General features: G+C 42.0%; 1 protein-coding gene across 3 annotated transcripts in view; it reads right to left on the bottom strand.

Annotated features, from left to right (window-relative positions):
• Positions 1–23,442, bottom strand: part of RAD54L (RAD54 like) — a 47,788-nt gene that overhangs the window by 22,985 nt on the left and 1,361 nt on the right. Inside the window, exons 1-3 of one of the 3 annotated variants that reach the window (XM_033113908.1) lie at positions 1,722–1,792; positions 1,104–1,189; positions 915–1,001 (exon numbers count right to left, since the gene is read on the bottom strand). In XM_033113908.1, the coding sequence (XP_032969799.1) occupies positions 915–1,001; positions 1,104–1,106 (90 nt within the window). In that variant the 5' untranslated portion in view covers positions 1,107–1,189; positions 1,722–1,792. Of the gene's footprint in view, positions 1–914; positions 1,002–1,103; positions 1,793–16,341; positions 16,411–23,442 lie in introns of those variants that run through there. The other 2 variants (XM_033113906.1, XM_033113907.1) reach the window with 2 other exon arrangements.

Below are 23,442 nucleotides of genomic sequence, written 5' to 3'. Positions count from 1 at the left end.
ACACCTGCCCAAGTTCAAGTCTGAGACCCATGCAAGCGGCAAGGGGAAGCCAATGTGCCTCCCTCACAAGTAGAAAAGCCCCCTGCACAGCAGTGGTGCAACTACTCAGCAAGTTCCACTGAGCCTTCAGGCAAGAACTCGTTTGTATCAGCTTGCCAAAGTATCTGAAGCTTCAAAGACCCTGTAAGGCACACCTGAAAGAGAAACACCAAGCCTCTTCCCCTCTCTTTACATGCTTTTATTCATACACTGCCCCCACCGAAAATTGCCTTCTAGATCTTCCTTAGCTAATCTCTTCATTCAAGGTTCCAGTGGTCAAGCCCTTGCTTCTTGAACTGCTCTCTCTGAAGTACATGCTGCACTACCCTATTGATTCTGGTTTATTAGGTCCTGCCCACTGCCAGCCCCAGATAGCAGGAAGGCAGGGAGCAAAGCCCAGAGCCCAGTCCGAAGTCGTACTGTACTTGAGTATTAGCAGAGGCTGGAGGGGCACCACTCCTCTGATCTAGGCCCAAGGGAGCTCAGGACCTTAAGGTAGGCCTGGTACACTCTACTGCTCTGTGACATTAGGCAGCAGACAAAATGCAAAAGAACAGGCTGCTAGTTGCTGTTGGAAAGCAATTTTTGTCAAGGGAGCCAAAGGGCCCAACCCAATGTGCTCTTTTGCTTTGGAAGACCCCTTCCTACCAGGAAAATTAAGGCTATATTAGCTTCTAATGAGCACCTTGAGAATATTTTATTTATCTTGTTCAATGCCTCCCACATAGTAAGTACTCATTATAAGTTGACTGAAAGAGACTTCTGGAGATGACCAGTTCATTCCATGTAACCCCAGAAACCAAGTCCAGGATTCCTTTCTGCCCAAACACTCCTGCATCCCCACTTTCCCTACCCACTTGGGGGCAGAAACTCACCACTGGCCCAGGATGCCAGTCGTCATCATCAGAGGGTCTGCCTTCTGGTTTTCTCTTGGCCAGCTGGCTGGGAGCTAAGCTCCTCCTCTGAAACGGGAGAATGGAAACTGAGCACCTGCAGGGATCCTGCAGCCGGAGCCCAATTAGACCCAGTCACAGACTGCCCAGTTTCCCCTAGATCACACTTACCATCCTAGATCCAGAAGGATAAAATGTCAAGTACCCATCAGCCAAAGGTCAAAGGCACCCAGCAGCTGAGAATGCAGCACCAAGGCCTGGTAAAGAGTGGCCTGCTATATTAGTGAGAGCATGGGCTAATTAAAAAGGGAGCGTGGATGGAGGGAATTCAGCCGGGGGCTAGGGTTTGGGCCCAAACGCTGGGTGTCGATCGCCAGTTAGCTGAGGCGGGAGAGCAGGCCAAGAGGAAGTATCCAAGAAGAGTGGAGTTGTGGGTTGGGGTTGGGGTTGGGGGGGAGAGATGGGTGGAGAGCCAGGCTGGGACAGTGGAGTCGGGATAATGGTCCCAAGTGGGGGTGAAGAAAGGAGGTAGTTGGGGGTGAAAGGGTAATCACAGGCCAGGAGAGAGAGAGGCTGGGGTGAAAAATCAGAGGCCTGGGGAGGGCGAAGCGCCCGAGCCCGGAGAAGGGGGATTTCCCAGGTCTGGAGTGCAGATGCAAGGGCGGGACTGAGGGAGATCGAGTAGGAATCGAGACAGGACAAGTAAAAGACCCCGGCTTGGGAGGGGAACCCTAGGCGAGGCTGGAAAGAGCGGCAGAGATGAAACTGGCCCCAGCAGTCCCGCTTAACCTTCCTCTTCCCAAAGCGCGCGTTAACAGCCGCCAGGGCTCCACGGCTCCGCCAGGCCCGGTCAATCGAACCTCCCGCGGTTCTGCCGCCGCACCACCCATTGGCTGCGTTCGATGCGTTCGGCGCTCGTGACACAAGGAAGAGGCGGCCCCAGTAATACGACTAAGGAGGGGCCTGGGCTCGAGCTGAAGAATGAAAAGGACCTCCTAGGAGGTGGCATTTAGCGGAAGGGCAGGGCCAACAGCGGCTGGACCTGTTAGCGAAGTGGGCGGGCCGAGCGGACCGCGCAGGATTTTTGTGCCTGCCGGCAGATTCTTAACTAGTTCCGCAGCGTTTTTCTAATTGGCGGTTGTTGGGCTGACCCGCCTGTAGCTGTAGCGATGGTTTGCTCCAGGCTGAGCAGCCGAGGAGTTGCCGCCCGTCTGCGTAAGGTTAAGGGTTCTAAAAGGCGACACTTGTCTGCATCTCCCCCGCTCCTGACCTGGAGCTGAGGTCCGGGGTTGAAGTCAGTCCTCGCTACCCCAAGATTGGGGGAGTCATTCGGTCGGCTCCAGAAGTGAAAGCCCCAGGGAATGTGTTCTTGGAGGAAGCTGCATTCTTTTGCTAGGCAAAACCGGTTTTTGGAGTTTTTTGGAGACTTAATGACTCAGTCTCTCAAACCTCAAGTTTCTTCATATCTAAAATGTATATATTAGTACTTTCCCCACAGGATATTCTGAGAAGTAATGTGTTTAAAGTACTCAACATCGTGCAAGACACAACTTAGGTTCTCATAATAAAAAGAGACATAATAAACATAACATTTACTACCAGGCACTTCTAAGCTTCTAAGATATTCACTTAATGCTCACAGCTATGTGGAGGTTTATTATTGTCCCCATTTTATAGGTGAATTAATAGACTCAGAGAGGCTAGTAACTTGTCCAAGGTCACACACCTAGTGAGACTAGCCAGGCTTTGAATTTAGGCAATCTGGCTCCAGAGTCAGTACTTTACTACCATACTATGTATGATAAGGAGGAGCAGAACCCACCTTTGTGGGGCTTGAGGCTTTTGTAAGTACTTGTTGAGAACTTCTAAAATTAGGTACACATTAATATTTGATGAGTCAGAAAAAGAGTTAATAAGAATGAGTCTGGGAGCTAACAGGAATAAGCCTAAAGATTAAGCACTTAGCTCTGAGTCTCCTGGCTAGCACTAAACTTGCAGGCTGACAAACAACAGGACAATTTTCAGAGGAAGCCAACTGGGACAACAGTTCTCAGAAAGGGCCAGCAGCAACAGTAAACAACCGTATGATGACTAGCCCCCTGCATCCTGCATGGAAAAATATAAAACTCCAGCTAAACAGGAATTGGCTGCAGTTGTCTACTCCGAGACTCTACCCCTGGCACTACCCCCACCTCTCACCCCCGCTGGTTTCTCTCCTTAATACAGGTGGCAGCCATCTTCTTTAGACACTGCCAGGTCTTTCTCTGCCCAACCTTCAATAAAACTTTCTTTGCTTTCCTACTTTTCTGAGTCTTGTGAATTCTTTTACATTCTGTGAACGACCAGGGGTTAATTCTAAGACAATACAATATTTATTTAGAATAAGGAAAAGAAGGGGAAAAAAAGCACCCAGTATGGAATCCTGGAAATTTAGGTCCCTTTCTTCTGAAATCTCTTTAGGCAATTTATCAGAAATGCTTCCTGTTGCAATCTGGCTTCTCCCCAATTAGAACACTGATTATAAATCCCCAGTAATTTCCAGCACTGCCAGGGTCTGTGCAAGTGGGCCCTGAAGCTTACCGTAGCTTCATGGTAAATCTGCCTCTGATGATAACTATTACTGTTTGGGGGGTTGAAGGGCAATAATTTCTTATTGATTTTTTAAATTAAATTAGAAATACATTTGTCTTTTGTGGGAGGAATATTGGGGAACAGTGTGTTTTTCCAGGATCCAATAGTTGTCCTTCAATCTAGTTGTGGAGGGTGCAGCTCACTGGCTCACATGGGAATGAAACCGGCAACTCTGTTGTTGAGAGCTCGTGCTCTAACCAACTGAGCCATCTGGCCGCCCCTAATTAAATTTTTTTATTTTGAGATAATTGCAGACTCACAAAAGTTATAAAAAATAATACAAAGAGATCCTATATACCCTTCACCCGATTTCCCCTAATGGTAACATCTTGCAAAACTAGTACATCACACAGGATATTGACAATACAGTCAAGACACAGAACATTTCCATCACCACCTGAGGATCCCTCCTGTTGCCCTTTTATAGCCATATCCACTTCTCTTCCACCTCTACCCCTTCTTTAATCCCTGATGATCAGTAATCTGTTCTCCATTTCTAGTTTTGTCATTTCAAGAACGTTATATAAATGAAATCAAATAGTATGTCAGTTTTTAAAAGTGACTTTTTTCACTCAGCATAACTGTCCAGAGATTCATCTAGATCGTTGCATGTATATGTATCAATATATTCCTTTTTATTGCTGAATAGTGTTCTATGGTATGGATGTACCTCAGTTAATTCACAACTATTCACATTATTGAAGGACATCTGGGTTCTTTCCAATGTTGGCTATTATGAACTGCTATAAGTATTTGTGTATAGATATTTGTGTGAACATGTCTTCATTCTCTGGAATAAATGCCCAGGAGTGCACTTGCTAGGTTGTACAGTAATTGCATGTTTCATTTTTTTAAAAACTGACAAATTGTTTTCCAGAGGAGCTGTAGCCATTTTACATTCCCACCAGGAATGTATGAGTGATCCAGTTTTCCTGCATCCTCCCAAATTTGGTGTTGTCACTATTTTTTTAATTGATGTATAATTGACATATATAATTTTGGGTATACAACATAATGATTCTATTTTTGTATACATTTTTAAATGATCACCACAGTAAGTCTAGTTAACATCTGTTACCACACATAGTTACAAATCTTTTTTTCCTTGTGATGTGAACTTTTAAGATTTGTTAGCAACTCTCAAAAATGCAATACATTTAATACAGTAGTATTAAGTATAGTCATCATGCTGTACCTTACTTCCCTGTGACTTATTTATAACTAGAAGTTTGTACCTTTTTACTCCCTTTACCATTTTGCCCAGTACTCCCACCATTTTTTACTTTGGCTATTTTGATGAGCATACAGTGATATCTCATTGTGATTTTAATTTGCATTTTCCTAATAGCTAATGACACTGAACATCTTTATATGGGGTTATTTGACATTTGTATATCCTCTTCAATGAAATATCTCTTTATATGTTTTGTCCGTTTTCTAATTGGATTGTTTGCTTTTTACTGTTGAGTTTTGAGCTTGCTTTGTATAGCCATACCTGAGAGATATTGCAGGTTTGGTTCCAGACCGCCGCAATACAGTGAATGTCGCAATAAAGTGAGTCATATGACTTCGTTTCCCAGTGTGTATAAGTTATCTTTATACTATACTGTAGTCTATTAAGTGTGTAATAGCATTATGTCTAAATCAACAATGTACATACCTTAATTTAAAAATACTTTATCGCTAAAAATGCTAACCATATCTGAATGTGTTTGAAAAATGGCACTGATAGACTTGCTCGAAGCAGGTCATACCTATCCCAGAGCAGCTGCATCTAATGACTGAGAGAGCAAGACTATAAAGGCCCAGCTTTTTGGCCCAACAAGGTATATACTCTGACAAACAATAAGATCTAGCACTCCCTACTGGCTTGGCTGGAGCTTCACAATTTGACTTCTCCCTCTGCCCAGTCCTGCTTCTATACCCTTCTCACAGGTGTTGATCGCTAATAAGTATCTTGCACCCCACATGCCATCTCAGCTTGACTCCAGAGAACCCAACCTGCAAAACCCACGTTACATTTCATCAGCCACATATAACTGTAAGAGAAGCTGGGAAACATAGTCTTCATTACAGATAGCCATGTGCCCCTTGGAAAACAGGGAGTTCCATTACTAATAAGGGGATGCTGTAGCAGCTCAAGAAGGCAAAGGGGTGCTCAGCGTGGGGTCCAAAGTTCAGAAAGGAGCAGAGGCCCCTGAGCAGGTAGAAGAGGTTTCAGGCACTTGGAAAATGTAGATTTTGTTTTACTACATCAAAATTAAGTATTTCTGGTTCTGGTTCCCAGTGATGGCAGATAAGTTCAGTCAGACTAACCTTCTCATGAATAACATTACAAAGTCTGGAAAAAAAATGTTTTTAAAGACAATTATTTGAAGACACTGGAGAGTGACCAAAAGTAGGCAGGAACAGGAGGTAAGTGCCCTTCAAAAACAACTGCAACTGGTGAAATTAGTGAATCTCTGTCCTTTCGCTGAGAGCATTCCCCAATGTACAAGCAGTTTTGATGGAAAAAAAGACACAGATTTATTGCTTGAGATATCAGAGAACAGAGTTTGGGGCTGGCAAAGCAACCAAAGAGTTAGAGGAGAAATCCTGGAAAGGAGAGAATCACAGAGACATTGTGTAAAATAACCCCCCCCCAAATTCTTGACTGATAATCTGCACATGCTCAGGGTTAACACCAGGCAACCGAGTAAAAAAAGCAGCAGCTAGAGGTGAAAACTGGGTGAGGATTTCAGCTTTTGCCCACTGTTGTTGAAAGAATTTGGAGTTAAAGTCTGGCCAAGTTAGCTTCCTGCAAAAACAAAAAACAATCTTCAACGGAATGTAACGGAGTCTAGAATCCTGAAACATATCATTCATAATGTTCAGTATCTAACAAAAAATAGTAAACAGGTGAAGAAACAGGAAATGTGGCTCATTCAGTCATTAGAAACCTCCCCCAAGACATCACAGATGTTAAAATTAGCAGACAAGAATTTTAATGCAACTGTTATTAATAGTTTCAAAGGCATAAAGGAAAATGTATGCAAATGAAATACCACTACATAGCTACTAATATAGCTAAACTTAAAAAGACTGACAATACTAAATGTTGGTAAGGATGTAGACCAACTAGAACTCACATACATTGTCTTGTGAAATGTAAAATGGTACAAGCATTTTGAGAAAAGTGTTGGCAGTTTGTTATAAAATTATACTTGCTATATGACCCATCTATTTCACTCCTAGGTATTTATCCAAAAGAGGTATTTATTCAAGAAACAAATATTCACAAAAAGGCTTATAAATAAATGTTCATAGAATCTTCATTTGTAAGAGCTCCAAAACAGAAACAACCCAAATGTCCATCAATAGGTGAATGGATTAACAAATTGTGATATATTCATTCACACAATAGAATACTACTCAGCAATAACAAGCAATAACAAGTAACAAACTCCTGATACATACAACAACATTTATGAATCTCAAAACCATTATGCTGAACAAAAAAAAAATCCAGACATAAATAAGGATATATTGTATTACTCTATTTATATGAAATTCTCAAAACAAAACTAATTTTTATTGATACAAAGTAGATTTATGGTTACTTGGAGCAAGGGCAGTAGAGAGGCTGACTGCAAAGGGGCATGGGATAAATTTTTAAGGTGATGAAAATGTTCTATGTATTGACTGTGATGATGATTACATGACTATATACATTTTCAAAACTCATCAAACTATACTTAAAGTGGATTCATTTTATTATATGTAAGTTGTACACCAATAAATCTTATTTTAATATTTTTAAATAAAATGAAAGCAAAATAAAGACAATTTCAGGTCAACAAGACTAGACAATCATTACCACCAGATCTGCACTACAAGAAATGCTAAGGAAAGTTCTTAAGACTAAAGGAAAATGATATCAAATAATCTATAGAAAGGAATGAAAATCACCAGAAATGCCGTGTTTCCCCAAAAATAAGACTTAGCCAGATCATCAGATCTAATGCGTCTTTTGGAGAAAAACTTAATATAAGACCAGGTCTTATTTTAATATAATATAAGACTGGGTATAATATCATATAATATAACATAACATAACATAAAATATAATAATATAATATAATACCGGGTCTTATTTTAATATAAAATTAAAGTCTTTTATTAATTTTTGCTCCAAAAATGCATTAGAACTGATGGTCCAGCTAGGTCTTATTTTCGGGGAAACATGGTGGTAAATATGTGTGTGGAGGAGGCAGAATAATGGCCTATCAGTGATGTCCACGACCTAATCTCCAGAATCTGTGAATATGATAGGTTACATGACAAAGGAGAATTAAGGTTGCTCATCAACTGACCTTGAGATGGAGAGATTATCCTGGATTATCTGGTGCAATGTAATCACAAACACCTTTATAATTGGACAAGGGAGGCAGAAGGTCAGTGTCAGATAGACTCTAGAAGATGGAAAAGGCAAGGAAATAGAGTCTTCCCTAGAGCCTCCATGAAAGAATGCAACCCGGTGGACACCTAGAGTTTAGCTTAATGAGACCCATTTTAGACCTTTTACCTCCAAAACCATAAGGTAATAAGTCTGTGTTGTTTTACACCACTAAGTTTGTGGTAATTTGTTACAGAAGCCGCAGGAAACTAATTACTGTTGGTTAATATAAAAGTCTGGCTTTAAAAAATTTTTTTTTCTTCTTTTAATCTCTTTAAAATGCATATGCTGTGTTAAAACAAACACTATAAACTATGTTCTGGGATTTATAACATATGTAGATGTAGTACATCTGACAACAATAGCTCAAGGACTGGGCCAGAGAGGGAATAGAACTACATACTGTTGCAAGATGCCTATATTTTATGTGAAGTAGAACAATACTTGTTCTGTCATCAGTGAAGGAGTTCAAATCTCCAACCATGATTGTGGATTTTTATTTCTTCACTTTAGTTCTGTCAGTTTTTCCTTCTTGTAATTTGAAAGCTTTTATTAGGTGCATTCATAGTTTAAATTTTTAAGTCTTCATATGTTGATCCTTTCATCATTATAAAAATGTCCCTTTTCTCTAGTAATACTCCTTGTCTTGAAGTTTATTTTGCCTGATGTTGATATTAATTTCCAACATTCCCTGAATCAGTGTTTGCATGGTATATTTTTCCCAACCCTTTACTTTCAACTTATTTGTATCTTTCTATTTAAAGTATGTCTCTTATAGAGAGCATATAGTTGGATTTTGCTTTTTTATTCAGACTGATAGCCTCTTTTTTTTTTCTGATAGCCTCTTTTTCACTGCAGTGTTTAATCCACTTATATTTAATGTAATTATTGATAAGTTTGGATTTAAGACTGGCATTTGCTATTTGTTTTCTATTTGTCTCATCTGTTGATAGAACAAGCAGACAAAAATTCAGCAAGAATAAAGAAGACTTAACCAATATCACTAAACACCTTAACCTAATTGACATTCATAGAACATCATACCTAACAACTGCATAATGCACATTCTTTTCAAGGAGATATGGGACATTCACCTAGATAGGCCATCTTCTGAGCTATCAGACAAGTCTCAATAAATTAAAAAAAAATTATACAGAGTATGTTCTCTGGAATTAAGTTAGAAATCAATAAAATTAAGCTTTCTAAAAAGCCTCAAATATTTGGTAAACAATATACTTCTAATTAACTCATGGGTCAAAGAAGAAATAGCAAATGGAATCAAAACATTTTTAACTGAATGATAATAAAATACCACATATAAAAAAATGTATGAGATGTAGGTAAAGCAGTGCTTAGAGATAAATTTGCAGCTTATATTATTAAAGAATAGAGACTTCAAATCAGTGATCTCAGTTTCCATTGAAGAAGTTAGGGAAAGATGAGCAAATTCAACCGAAAGTGGAAGAAAAGAAATAATAAAGATTAGAATAAAATTCAATGAAATAGAAAGCAGACAAAAAATAGAGAAAATTAACAAGGCCAAAAGTTGGTTCTTTAAAAAGATTAGTAAAATGGATAAACTAGCAAGACTGATCAAGAATAAAATGGAGAAGTACAAATATATATATATTCAGAAATGAAAGAGGATGTCATTGTAGATCCTACAACATCAAAGGATAAAAGGTAGAGGATTCTGGGAAGATGATGACTATGGTAGCAGCCTAGTTTTTCCAATATCTTCAGATCCCCACATAAAAATTAACTCTTATTGGACAGTAAAATAAAAAAATAGAAAAAAAGGACATTTACAACAAATTTGGTGACAAGGTGTCTCCACAACTCAAAATACAAGCAAGAGGGGACAAATGACCAACAGCCACCAGACTTGCACGGAATCTGCATCTCTGCAGGAGAAAGACAGAAACAAAGGGATGACATCTGACAATAAGAACAAGAGAACCCCAAAAGAGCCAGTGGATATTCATTGGAATCAAGACAGGCCACTTGAGAATAGTAGCTGTAACTAGGAGGAATTTGTGTCTAAAATAGCAGGTGAGTGCAAGGGGCAGAGTCCACAGTGAGAAGGACTAAGAGACTGGAGCAGGTCTGGCTCCTAGGAACTGTCAAAATCAATCCATCAGAGCTTCTTTCTAGTACTGTGCCCCATACTGAGAAGAAATTGTTGGGAATGGAATTAAAATGTAGGATAGGGACAACAGAGAGGAAGAAAGAGAAGATGGATACCATCATAGAGCGGGGGAACAGAGCCAGGAAATACTAGGAAGCAAGCCAGACAAAATAACAGAAGAGGGAGCTCTGTGATGTTATAAAAGCTTTGCTGAACACCACTTCATTCTTTAAGTTCAGGAAAACTCATTTCACAAAAAAATGAGCAATAGAATAGTATCAAGGTCAAATCCCATAAAAGTTATTATAAAAGAACCATAAGAATGACATTAGTACAGACAACAAGAGCACACCAGAAAGATGTGCCACAAAACAGATCAAACTGCAACCTACTATTTCAAAACAAGCTAAAAGACACTAACAAAATGACATGATTCATGAAAGAACAACATAAATCAGAACTAGAAAAACTCAAATAAGGTGACAGAACTCAGGAATGAATTAGAAATGAAAGAAAAAAATCATTTTAGAAGTAAAGACTAAACTAGAAAATACATAAGAGCAAATAAATACAGTAGATAATACCTTAAATAGATGAAAAGAGAATTTTTTAAATTAAAAAAATGAAAGATAAAAAAGTATTAGAGACAAAAATGACAAGTACTGAAAATAGGCAAAGAAGATATATATATATGTATATATGTATATATATATATATATATGTGTATATATATATATATATATATATATATATATATTCCTAAAGAAGAAAACCTGTACTCCTGTGTAAGTGAAAAATAAATCTTTATTGTGTTAAATCACTGAAATATAGGGCAATTCATTATAGAATTTAGCTTATTATATAAGTATACCATGTATTATATATATATTAAAACACATAAGCACATAATTTTATATATGTGTGTGTGTGTGTGTGTGTGTGTGTGTGTGTGTATTAAAGATACATACATGTCCAAACACAAACTGAACATATTAGAGTACATGCCTAGGTCAGGGAAATGAATGAGAATAGGGATCAGGGATCAAAAGAGGAAAATAAAACAAGAAAGGGGCCTAGTATCAATTGATGATTAGAATTCACCATGTTCTGAGGAGCATGGTTTAACTATTAAGGAATAAAAAAATAACAATTTAAAAGAGAGGTAATCTACCCTTTCCAGAGAGAGGCCAGGCTAGTTTGCCAGTAATTATTTTCTGCCTTGAGGAGCAGAGAATGGTTCTGGAGAGAAGGCAATGTTGAAGACAAGAGACGGCTGGAAGCCTCCTCCATGTTCCCAGGAGAGCCTTAGGCCTGAAACGTTCCCTAAACAGAATTTCTCTCAAGTCTGACCTTCAGTCTCATCTCTCCCTGGTAGCGATGATGCAGGAGGCACTTGCCATTCACCAGACATGAGGCCCTGGACCAGGCCACCTCCCCCTTGGCACCACCTCTCACTCCTGGCTGAGGGAGGCTGGACAAAGCATAGAGGCTCATTCTGGGTCTGGGTGCATCCTCATGACCACCCTCCATCTCTGCCTGTGGTAGGCTGAATAATGGCCCCTCCTCCAAAGATGTTCTGTCTTAATCCCCAGAACCTGTGAGTATTTTACCTTATATACTTACATAGCAAAAGGGACTTTGAAGATATGGTTAAATTAAGGATTGTGAGATGAGGAGATGATCCTGGATTATCCCAGTAGACCCAGTGCAGTCACAGGGATATATAATCACAATGTAATCCTTATAAGAGGAGGCAGGAGAATTAGAGAAAGAAGATGTAAGGATGGAAACAGAGGTCAGAGAGGAGTAAAGATGCTATGCTGCTGCCTTGATGATTGAGGAAGGGGCCATGAACCATGGAACAAGCAGCCTCCAGAAGCTGGAAAAGGCAAAGAAATGGATTCTCCCCTAAAGTCTCCAGAAGGAACGCAAGCCTGTCAATACGTTGACTTTAATTTAGCCCAGTGAAACAGATTTTGGACCTGTGACCTTCAGAACTGTTTAAGATAATAAATTTGTGTTGTTTTAAGCAATTAAGTTATGGTAATTCATTACAGCAGCAATAAGCAACTAGTGCACTGGCCTGCTGCTGGGCAGCACTGACCTATTCTAGGAAAATAAGGTCTGTGAGAGTGGGAAGTGGAGAATCAGAGAAGACTTCCTGGAAGCTCCTGCAATAAGACCAAACTAGGTTCATATGACAGTGTATACCTATCTGACCTTGAGCAAATGTCTAAGCAATTGTTAATAACTCATTGTTTATAGGGTTGCTAAGAAATGTTTTAAATTACCTATTATTACCTAATTACCTACTTGAAAAAAAATAAGTCACATCCCCTTGTAGGTTTATACACATTCATTTCTCCATTCATTCAGCAAATGTCACTGAACACCTCGTAGGTGCTTGTCACCATGCATACAGTGAGCGTGTGTCCACTCCAAGCCTCAAGCATTTCTCACCTAAGCTGCCTACCACTGAACTTTCAGTCAGTCCAATGCTCAACCTCATCGCCCCCAACCTAAATGCAGGTCCTTACACTTGCCCACTCACATGGTCTCATGTTTCCCTGATGTACTCATCCCAGCCAGCACCATCCTTTATCTTCCCAGGTGCTGTTTCTGCAGCTGCCAAGACCAGTCTCATCTCGGCCTTTACCCTGAGCCCTGACAATAGCCCCTGGCCCACTTGTAGGACAGGATGCTCCCTCTGATCATACTTTCAACACTCTGTTTTTTCCTCATTCTCTCTTGTTTCTCTACAACTCTCCCCACTTTCCTCCCATCTCTTTCTTTGAACTCCCAAACAGGCTTCCTTGCAAACCAGAAATGTCTAAACTAACAGGAGAGCTAAGCCTCAAGCAGCTGGTTCAGAGGCAAGTAAGAGGGTCCAAGGATGTATGTTTACTGGGTTCCTGAACTTCTCTGGTAGTGAAATGGAGTCTAAGGTATTAAGACAGGATGCCAGACCTATCTGGGGTGCCCAGGCAGCCCAACTCACTCCACATCTCCAGCCCATCAACATCCTCAGATGCCTATTCAATTGAGGTGTAATCCCCTGACCTGGGGAACTCCACAACTCCACAGGACCCATCTGGATTTCTTAATCTCAAACCTCTTCACCCCAACCCCTGCTTCTAACCCCCAGGTCTGAAATGCTGGTTTCTGCCCCCATGATATCTGGGCCTAGTCCCCCTCCCTTCCCAGGTAAAATGGTTGATCTAGGATTGATTGTCCTTATATCTGCAGTCCACATTAGTGTACCCTTCACTCAATCCAGGTCCAAGTTTCTCTTTCCTCAGAGCCTATAGCTATTTCTCTAAACTGAGCTGCCTCCCTAGAGTGGGGTGAGAACCCACATATAAAAACAGGGGGAAACTGCTTTCAGTGCCTTTGGGTTTGGGTAGTATTGACTCCGGTGGGGGAATAGTCTGGCCAACTGATGGAATTGTGGACAGGCAGGCAGGAGATCTGGGTTCTCTAACCTGGGCATTGTCATGGATTTACCATGGGTGACACTGGACAAGTCTCTGCCCTCTATGGGCCTGTCTCTCCAGCCTGTGTCTGCACTGAGGGGGTTGGTTTCCTGTAAGGCTGTATTTGAACTTGGAGGTTCCATCCAGCTGCCCCTAGCAATGGTGCATAATGGCCACAAGAGGGCAGGCAACCTCTTCTGCTCAGAAGTTTGTAGGCTAACAGAAGAAGCTACTAAAAGGAATACAAGGTAGTTAGTTACCCAAGGGCACACTACAAAATGGCAACAGAGTAAGGATTGGAAAGGAGTATTTGAATTTCCAGCCTGAGGCAGGTGGTCCGGAGCTCCAAGACCATGAGGGGTAGTAAGGAGAGGGCTGGTGGGCAGCAGAATAGAGGCTAAGAATATACTGCAGCAATTTCAATCACATTGAGGGGATGGGAGGAGGGGAGAGGGTCTTCAGGGGAGAGCCATGGACTAAATGCACTGCCCCAAAATGACTGGGGTGGGAGGTGCAGAACAACACTCGAGGAATGTAAGGGAAGTAGAGAACTTGGGAAGTAGGGAACTTAGCTTCCTTCCCTTCCCCAGCATAGAATGAAAAGTAGAGAAATTGCAGGGGTTATTCTAAGATTTGGGGGTGACTTCTCCAATTAAGGAGGGCACAGTAAATAGGCAAGGATTACCTGACATCCTTTTCTCTCCTTTTTGCCTTCCAGTAATCTAGTTTCAAGGCCCAGGAAAGACAGGGACAAACACATGGGCAGTTACATGAGGTTCAAAGGGTTAAGCCCCAAGAATTCATTCTCTGACATCAACCACAGTCCTAGTCTCCTTGTCACCTCCCTGAGCCTCAGGTTGGCAGCTTCCCTGAATTCCTTCTTTGGTGCAATTCATTAGGGTCCTGGGACCCAGGCCTAGAGCCAGTCCCCTGCTCCCTCGTCAGGTCCCAGGAGTCTAGGGCTTGCTCTAAGGGAGGAAGGAAAGTGGCCTTTCCCTCACTCTCTCCCCCCTCCCAGGACGTGGGCCTTGGGACTAAAGAGCCTCTGTCTTTCCCTGCCACGCCCCCCCCTCCCCTATTGTAACTCAGACAAGGGGATTCCTTGTGTCCCAGTCTCTGGGCAGGTCCTTGTGACCAAATGGTGGAGGGTCGAGGGCAGGGTGGGGGAGGTGAGGGAGGGGGAATCACAGGATCAGAGAAGACACCTCCTCACTTTGAAGATTCTGGTACACCCCCAGAGCTCTGAGACCTCAAGCTTGTCCACCCCCTCTGGCTCCCATCAACAGCGGAGACAGAAGGCTGGAGGACTCATCTGCATATAAAAGGCCTGAGGCCTGAAGTGGAAGTGGAAACTGAGAAGGTGTGGAGACACAAAGACTGAACGACCTGGCAGACAGATTTGGAGCCAGAATACAAGAATGGGGGCAACCCAGGGACAGGGTAAAACGGGACTGTGGCAGGGCAGGCCAAACAGACTTTAAAGAGCAGAAGGTAGAGGCCCTTGCCAGTTTCCCTTCCTAAAAGCAGAGATATAGGAGTGTTGGCACCAGACAGGGATGTGGCCACAGAGGAAGCGAGACCCCCTAGGATAAAATGAGAACACCTTATTCTGAAAAGAAGCACAAATATCAAACATGAGAAACTTTCCTGCCAGGAGGGGTGGTATGTTCCCCCTCACAAGAAGTAATGGTATGGAGAATAAATGGCATCGTCTCACTAGCTGCAGGAGTTCAGACACCGCTATACTGATCTATCTCCACTAAAGAACTGGTACAGTGGAAAGGCTAATCCGTCCTGGCAGGAAATGACATCACTCACCAGATAGGAAGCAGTAGTTCTACCAACCCCAAAGGTTTCTGGGAGGGCCAATCCACGGAGGGTTGACCCTGAATGTCCATGTCCCTCCACAAACCTCTGTCTTGGCCAAGAGTAGGGCCAAGGTTCCTGGACGTTGGATGAAGTGATTATACTCCCATTTTCATCAGTGATCTCCTAAGGGTCCTAAATCCCTCAAATCCTTACCTAGTTTTTTGGGGGGAGAGGGGGAAGAGATACCATCATGCCTGGAGCCACAGGTCAAGCCTCTAGAGTCAATGTATCTATGGAAATAGCTCTAGGGACTCGATGATTGAGAGAGGCAGAGCTTCCCCAGGGATCTGAGGGATGGTGAGGCCAGGTTTCCATAGTAACTGATTTCAATGTAGCCTCTTCCTAGTCCCAGATTGAAGGAGAATTAATTTCAAGGGAGACCAGGGCCTAGTGAAGAGCCACTAAAGGGTGGAAAAGTTGTTACAAGAAGGTCACATCATCCTGGCACTGCCCCCAGTACCAGTGGGCCTCAAAGCCCAGCTTGGCACTCTCATCCTCTGGTGGCTCAGGAGGTCCATCTTGAAGCCCCTCCCCTGGGGGCTTCCACACAGCCCTCAAGCTCCCTAGCCTGGTGGCTGTCAGATCCAGCTCAGTCCTGGCCCTCTCCCCACCAGGTATAACCTTAGACCAGTCCATCTCAGGACGGGGAGCCCCAAGGGGACCATGTTCATCCAGCTCACTGGGGGCCACCGTGTCCAGAAAACTGCCAATGGAGACACTGTCCAACCGGTCAGTGGAGCTGGTATCTGGAAGGCTGTCCCAGCTACCTCGCCTTGAGCGGCCTGGGCTCCCGCCAGTCAGGCTATATTGGCTGCTAGTGAGGCTGCTGCAGTGGCTGGTCAACGTCCCCCGCTCTTCCAACAGCCAACGCACCGCCTCGATGCCCTCGTTCAAGGTCACCAGCTGCTGCAGGATCTTCACATCGATGGCTCTCAGGTAAGCCTGGGGAGTGGGAGAAGGAATCAGTCCCAGGTTCTAGGCCAAGTGTTTCCCCAATGTTTCCAGAGGCCCCTAACTTGCTGCTAACCATGTTTCACTTTCAAGAAGCATGGAAATAGAAGGGTTTGGGGTGTGGGCTTTAGAAGCAGACAGACTGCTGTTTAAAGTACCACAGATTAGATATACAACTCTGGGCAACTTTCTTATTTCTTTGAGCCTTGGTTTCCTTATTTGTAAAATAGGGCAAAATCACTCACTTACAGGGTGGTTATGAGAATTCTGAGAGGCTATCTATTAAGTACTCAGCACTGTGCCTGGCACAGAATAAGGTCTCAGTAAATGTTATGTATTAAAATCTGATCCTACTGAGCTTTGAACTTTATAGACAGGGTATTACTATTAACTATTGAACTGGTCCAGATTCACTAGTAAGACTTAGAAACATCCAATGCCTGATAGGGGGCTGGGTGCTAATTGCAAAGTAGACTGGAGGTAGGAGCCGGGGGATAAAGAGGGAGCCAACCTGGTCCCCTGGTATCATCAGGGTTTGGTAGCTGTTGAGGGTGGGAAGAGCTCTGAAGGGTCAACATCCACTGATTGGGGATTCAGGGCTTCCGTCCACCACACACCTATCTCCCTGTCAGTACTGGGAATAAGTCTGACTTACTGGGTAATCTCTAGGGTCCTGTCCAGCTCAGATGCATTGACTTTTCTTCCTCATGCACAAGTCTGAACTTGTCCCTCCCTTGCTCAAGAGCCTTTATGGGCTTTGCACTGCTTTTAGAGAATAAAATCTGAACACTTTAACAGCTGGCATTCAAAGGCTGTCATAATATGGCTCTTGCCCATCTCTCTAGTTTCACCTCTAGCATACCTCCCCCTGGGAACCTCAGGTCCTGCCACACATTAATTAAATTTCATTTTATTCAGTGTTAATCAAAGTAATAGATACACAGATTAAAGATGCAAACAGTTCTGCAAAATTTGTTATAAAAAGTAACAGTTCCCCATCCTAGTCCTAAAGCCCGCTTCCTAGAGACAACTATTCATTTTTTTAGCTGTTTATTTGGGTACTTACCTTCTAATCTCCATATGACATTCTACTCATTGATTTTTAAGTTTTAGGTGTTTTCTATCCTTCCCACACAATAGAAGGTTAAGGATTTAACTCTGTCATCCTATTATCCATCCCTCTGCCATACAGACATCCTTCCCATCTCCCCATGTTCCCAATATATGAAAAAAAAAACTAATTATTCAGTGTTTACCTTATTAGAATTTTGAAATGCTATTGGTTTACTTTGGTTACTTTTCATTTCTTACGACTTTGTTTTCCTTATAATATTACTACTACTGCTGCTGCTGCTGCTACTACTACTACTACTTTGCTTAGTTCACTATCTAGTTACCAGTAAGTCATCTCCAACCTCTCTCAATTGTCTGAATTTCCCTCTAAAGGCTTTTAAGCACATCATATGTTCTATCTATTGCATCTGCTTAGAGGCTCTTTAGGAACCTTCTCATCTGCTCCATTCTGTCCCTGCTGCACTGCTGCCATCCAGGGATCTCCCTTCTCTATCTCCTTTGCCTCTTTCCTGAGTTGGATCCCCTGTTTCCTGGATACCATATCTTCTTCTTTCTTGATTTACTCCTTCATTTGAGTGTGTGGTGCTTTCCCTCCAGTAGCTTCCTGAGAAAGCCTGCATAGTACATTTGTTCAAGCCTCGCATGTTTTAAAATGTTCTCTCCTCACACTGATGATGATTTGGCTGAGTATAGAATTCTAGGTTGAAAATAATGTTTCCTCAGGACTTAAGGCATTGTTCCATTGTCCTCTAATTTTCTAAAAGTCTGATGCTATTCTGATTCCTGATCCTTTGTATGTGACCATCTTCCATTCTTTCTGAAAGTTATTAGTATCTTCTCTTTGTTCCCAGTGTTCTAAATTATTTTTGAAAGTAACTTGCCATGGTGTGGCTCTATTTTCATCCATTGAACTGGCCACTTGTTGAGCCCTTTAAATCTGGAAAGTCATATCCTTCAGTTCTGGGAGATTTTCTTTAAGTATTTCTCTAAGGATTATTTCTGCTCCAATATTTTTCTGTTCTTTCTGGAAATCCTATTATTTGGGTAGAGGGCATCCTGGGCTGATCTTTTTTTTCTTTTTCTTTTTCCATCTCTTTCTATATTTATTCTAGTTGCTGAAATATTTTAACACTACCAATCCTTCTATTGAGTTTTGCATTTTTTCCTATCATATTTTTATTTCCCAGAATTGTTTCTAGTTCTTTGTATGTTTTCCTTTTTATAGCTTCCTGTTTTAGTTGATGGTGCAATATTATCTCTTATCTTTTTTAAGATATGACTAAAGTAATGATTTTTATAAGTTCTCATCCTCCTGTATCATCTCCGTTTTATTCAAGTTGCTTTTTTCTCTTTGTTTAGGTCTACTTAAATAGAGGGTCTCATTAGATGTCTTAGGATCTTTAGCTGTTGCTCACACTTCAGAGTGGTCTCTAAAAAGTTCACTGGAAACTGAGTGCATGTGTGAGGCTTGCCAACTCTGATCCTCACTAACAGTTATCTGGCTGTGGGCTGTTTGTTTGGGTAAGGCCTAAAGTCAGTACCTTTTGTCTTTTTTTCTCTTGCATTCATCATAGTCACCATATTATACCCACCTAGAGAGTATAATGTAAGCAAACCTGTCAATATTCTGGGAGACAAGTAGGGGGAAAGCCTGGGTATTTCATAACATTTAGAATATTTTCATGTAATCCCTTTTGCCCTCAACTTTTGGTTCTATTCTTTTTATTTTTATTTACTAATTTTCTTTTTAATAAAAGATTTTTTTTTAGACATTACCTTTTTTATTTTTATTTTTTTAAGGAGGGCATAGCTCACAGAGGCACATGCAGAGATAGAACCGGCAACCTTGGTGTTACCAGCAACACGCTCTAACCAACTGAGCTAACCAGCCACCCCTACTATTTTTAAAAATATATCACTTTCAAATATATGGTGATGGAAGGAGAACTGACTCTGGGTGGTGAACTCACAATGGGATTTATAGATGATGTAATACAGAATTGTATACCTGAAATCTATGTAACTTTACTAACAATTGTCACCCCAATAAACTTTAATTAAATATATATATATATATCACTTGATAAATGTTTATTGAATTATTCAGGAAATAATTGCTTTCTCACATCTACAATGATAAACCAGAATAAGATCAAGTATTTGTATATTGAGAAAAATAAAGCCCTGGAATTACACAGACCTGGATTCAAATTCCAGTTTTGCCATTAATGAACCATATGAAATTAGAATTTTTTTTCCCTTTCAAACCTTTATTTCTTCATTGTAAAATTAAGATGCTATCTAATTTAAAGGTTTATTTTAAGAAATGGAAGGAACATATCAACATGTATAGCATATTACCTGACAAGTATTTGTTAATCAATAAATGGCAGCCATTTGGTTTTACATATTACTACTGTTAACTTATTTACAATGACATAAGCACAGAACAAAATTTTGTACCTGAAACTATTTGTGTTTTTAGAAGAATATCACAACTCTAATTCAATTAAACAAATGCTTATTGGGTATCTGGATTTTCTAAGAATTACAAAGATAATGAAGAAACTATCCCTGCTTAACAGAAGCTTGTTATTTCAATAAGGAGATATGGCCATAAATAACTGAAATACCACAGACTGTACAGACTATTAATGACATAATAAAAAAGATTATCTTCAATTATTTCATACTAGGCACAGATATATTAACAGTGAAACCAACAATCCTAGCCCATGACCAAACTAAATGCATTAAACAAAATTTCTCACAATAAAAATGCTTCTCCTGGTATGATTTCCCCTTCTTCCCTCCCTCCCAATCCCTCCCTCCATTCTTTCCCTCCCTCCTTTTTTCCTTCCTTCCTTCCTCTTCCTCTTCCCCTTTCCTCCCTCTCTCCCTCCCTCCCTTTCTTCCTTATGTTCTATTCTTTCCAAAACTTACATTTCCTGTCTTCTGTTAGAATAAAGGAGTGGCTGGCACCTGGTTGCCCAGTTAGGCAGGGGATCTCACAGTATGATTCTTCAACATTCACCAACCCTTTTGTTTTCAGCTCTACTTGCACTCCTAGTGGAACTAGGCATTCCTAGTTCCAGAAATACCTGGTGTTTCTAACTCCTAAGACCATTGAGGGCTTCTGTTTTTCAAAATGGGTTGCTTTTCAGCTTCCAAAATTTTGTTCTTATCATCTCTCCTGTTCTTGTTGTCATAGTGGCTTCATGGCTTTTACAATAATCCTCCTGGCTGTTTCGTGCAGTTTCAAGAGGGAATGGAAAGTGTTCAATCTATGTGTTCAATCTGCCATCTTGCACTGGAATTCCCAGTGACTTTATTCATACTTCAAGGCCCAACTCAAATGCCACCTCTTGTAGGAAGACTTCCCCGCCCTTCCTCAAGGTGGAATTAATCCATTCAGTCATGAAACAATATTTATTGAGTGTTTCTTATAGGCATGGTATTGTGTTAGATAAATGAAAAAAAGACACCATTTCTTGTCCTCAGAGAGTTCACAGTCTAATGGGTAAGATAATGACACAAGCACTTAAAATTCAGTGTAGCAAATACTAGGGGAAACAATTACTGCACAGAGGGCTGTGGGTACCTACAGGGCCATAACCCAACCTGGGAGTAAGGAAATGCTTCCTAGAATAAAGGACATAAGTTGAAACTTGAAGGTTAAGTAGGACTTAGCCAGACAAAGCAGTGGAGAAAGGCATTCCAACCAGAGAAAACAGCATGTGTTTCCTCCCATTCAAAGCTTTTCCAGAGCACAAATCTGACCTTGTCATTCTATAATGAAGACTCTTCCAGGTAGCTCTCGCTGGGTTCCAATAGTACTTATCATCCTGTACTAATTAGTCTGTCTCCCTACTTCCCTAACCCACACTGTGAACTCCCTGAGAGCAGGTCTGGCCCAGCTCATTTATGGTACTTAGTCTAGGATTGCGTAGGTCAGATCCAGTGCTGTGATTCTCTTGCCTTTACTATCCTTGGCCCCTCTGCTGGTCCCAGGATTCCGGGGGTTGGTTTTACCATGTTGGTGGGATATGAATCTGAGGACCAGATTCTATAGTCCTGTGACAGTGGGATTCCTTGACTGTGACATTATCTCTCCCCAGAACAGAAGAATGCAAAGCTTCCTTGCCAGAATAAAAGAAACACTCACTTCACACCATCTCTTTGGAAATAGAAAGGGGACAAACATCTCAAAAGAGATGTAGCCTTAGAGGCCACTCCAACCCAATTCTCTTCCCAGGGGGATGCAGGTTCCCCACTCCTCCCTTTAACGCATACACATCAGACTGTTTGCCCAGCCCGGGAGTCACAAGGATGGCTCCCTCATCACTTAATCCAAAACAGGCCATGGGGTAAAAATCCAGAGACCCCAGTCCTAGCTCCCTGATCATGGATTGAGATGCTTAGACTATTGTTCTTAGAAAGACTCTGAGATCATCTGGTCCCACAAATCCCCCATCTCCTCACCCCCTAAGGGGCAGAAAAACTGAGGCCAAGAGAGAGGGCACTACTCAAGATCAGAAAATCATTCAGGAGCAGAGCGGGGACTTGAACCCACGCCTCCCACTCTCCTTACCTAAAGCTTTTTCTCAAACTGTTCTGTGGGGGTGGGTTGTTGTAGCAACAGTTTTGTGTGTGGGAGCCTTAAGTAAGGGAGGTTGCTATTGTTTCCCCTTCCCACATATCCCAGAGTCGGGCTGGTTCATCAAAGTTTTCGTAGGAGAGGGAAGCAGGAGGGAAGAGGACTAGAAGCAGGGATGACCTTGGCTTTAAAGGCAGGCCTGCTTCCTCCTGGCAGGAGAGCTGGGAGAGGGGCAGTTGAAGGACAATACTTACAGGACTTGCACGAGTTCTGCGACAAGTGGGGAATCCCCCTACCCTGCCCCTTGTCCTTCCTGGGTGCAACCCAGTGGGCAGGCCAGAGTACATGAGGAGATCAATGACATCCTGATCCCAAGAGGGAGAAGAGAATGGGGTAGGGATCCTCGGAGCACATAGGGAGACTTGCCCTGTTCTGGCCTCCAGAAGGCTCCCTCCCTCATGCCCTTCATGGGCAGCCTAGGGCTCCAGCCCAGCCTGGATAAGAATGCAAAATGACCTAATCAGAAGTTAAATGTACACCCTTCAAGTTTACAAATAGCTAATCTCCACCAAAGGCAGAAAAAGAGATCCAGGGAGATTAGGCATGGCCCCTCCACTGGCTCCCTGTGTGCGCTCAGGCAAGCCCATCAACACCTGCAAGCTTGTTTCATCTGTAAGATGAAGAAAATGATGGCTACTTTTCTCATTTCAATAACATAAATGTGTTTAAAGTGTCTGGTACACAGCAGGTCTCAATGGTAGATATAAAGTGTAGGCAGATCATCTGGGTTCAAAGCCTAGCTCTGCTTTTTCACTTTTTGTATGTACTCGGGCAGTTACTTAACTGCTCTGTGCCTCAGTTTCTTCATAAAATATCACTTACCTGATAAGGTTGTCATGAGGATTAACAGATCTTATATAGTGCTCAGCATGATGCCTGGTACATGCACTTGGTGAGTTTCCAAAGCAGGGCATTCCAGGTAGGTTCATTCTAGACCTTGAGCTAAAGTATGTGCCCCTCCCTTAGGTGGGCACAGTCATAGCCTTACTCTACAGAATTTGGCTCACCTCTAACCTTCAAGGCCAAGTGCACAGATGGCATTCAAATCCTTCCCCCAGGAAGCCTTCCCTGATTGTTCTGCCCACAAGGCTCTCTTCTCAGCCTGTCAGGCTGTCTGGGAGTTCCTCCCCTGCTCCCTCACAGCTCAGCCTGGTACACGGTGGGGCTCCAGGAAGACTTATTAACTCACACACTCACTGTGGCCACCTGGTTCTGGGCCAGAGAGCAGCTGGCAATTCCTCAGTTCCCCAGAACTGGCTGCAATGTGGTGGCAGGTGTAAATCACCCCCTTC

Source organism: Rhinolophus ferrumequinum, chromosome 9 (genome assembly GCF_004115265.2).
Source record: "Rhinolophus ferrumequinum isolate MPI-CBG mRhiFer1 chromosome 9, mRhiFer1_v1.p, whole genome shotgun sequence".
Lineage (NCBI taxonomy): Eukaryota > Metazoa > Chordata > Mammalia > Chiroptera > Rhinolophidae > Rhinolophus > Rhinolophus ferrumequinum.
The sequence above is the reverse complement of the archived record's forward strand: the minus strand, read 5'-3'. Positions and strand labels throughout refer to the sequence as shown.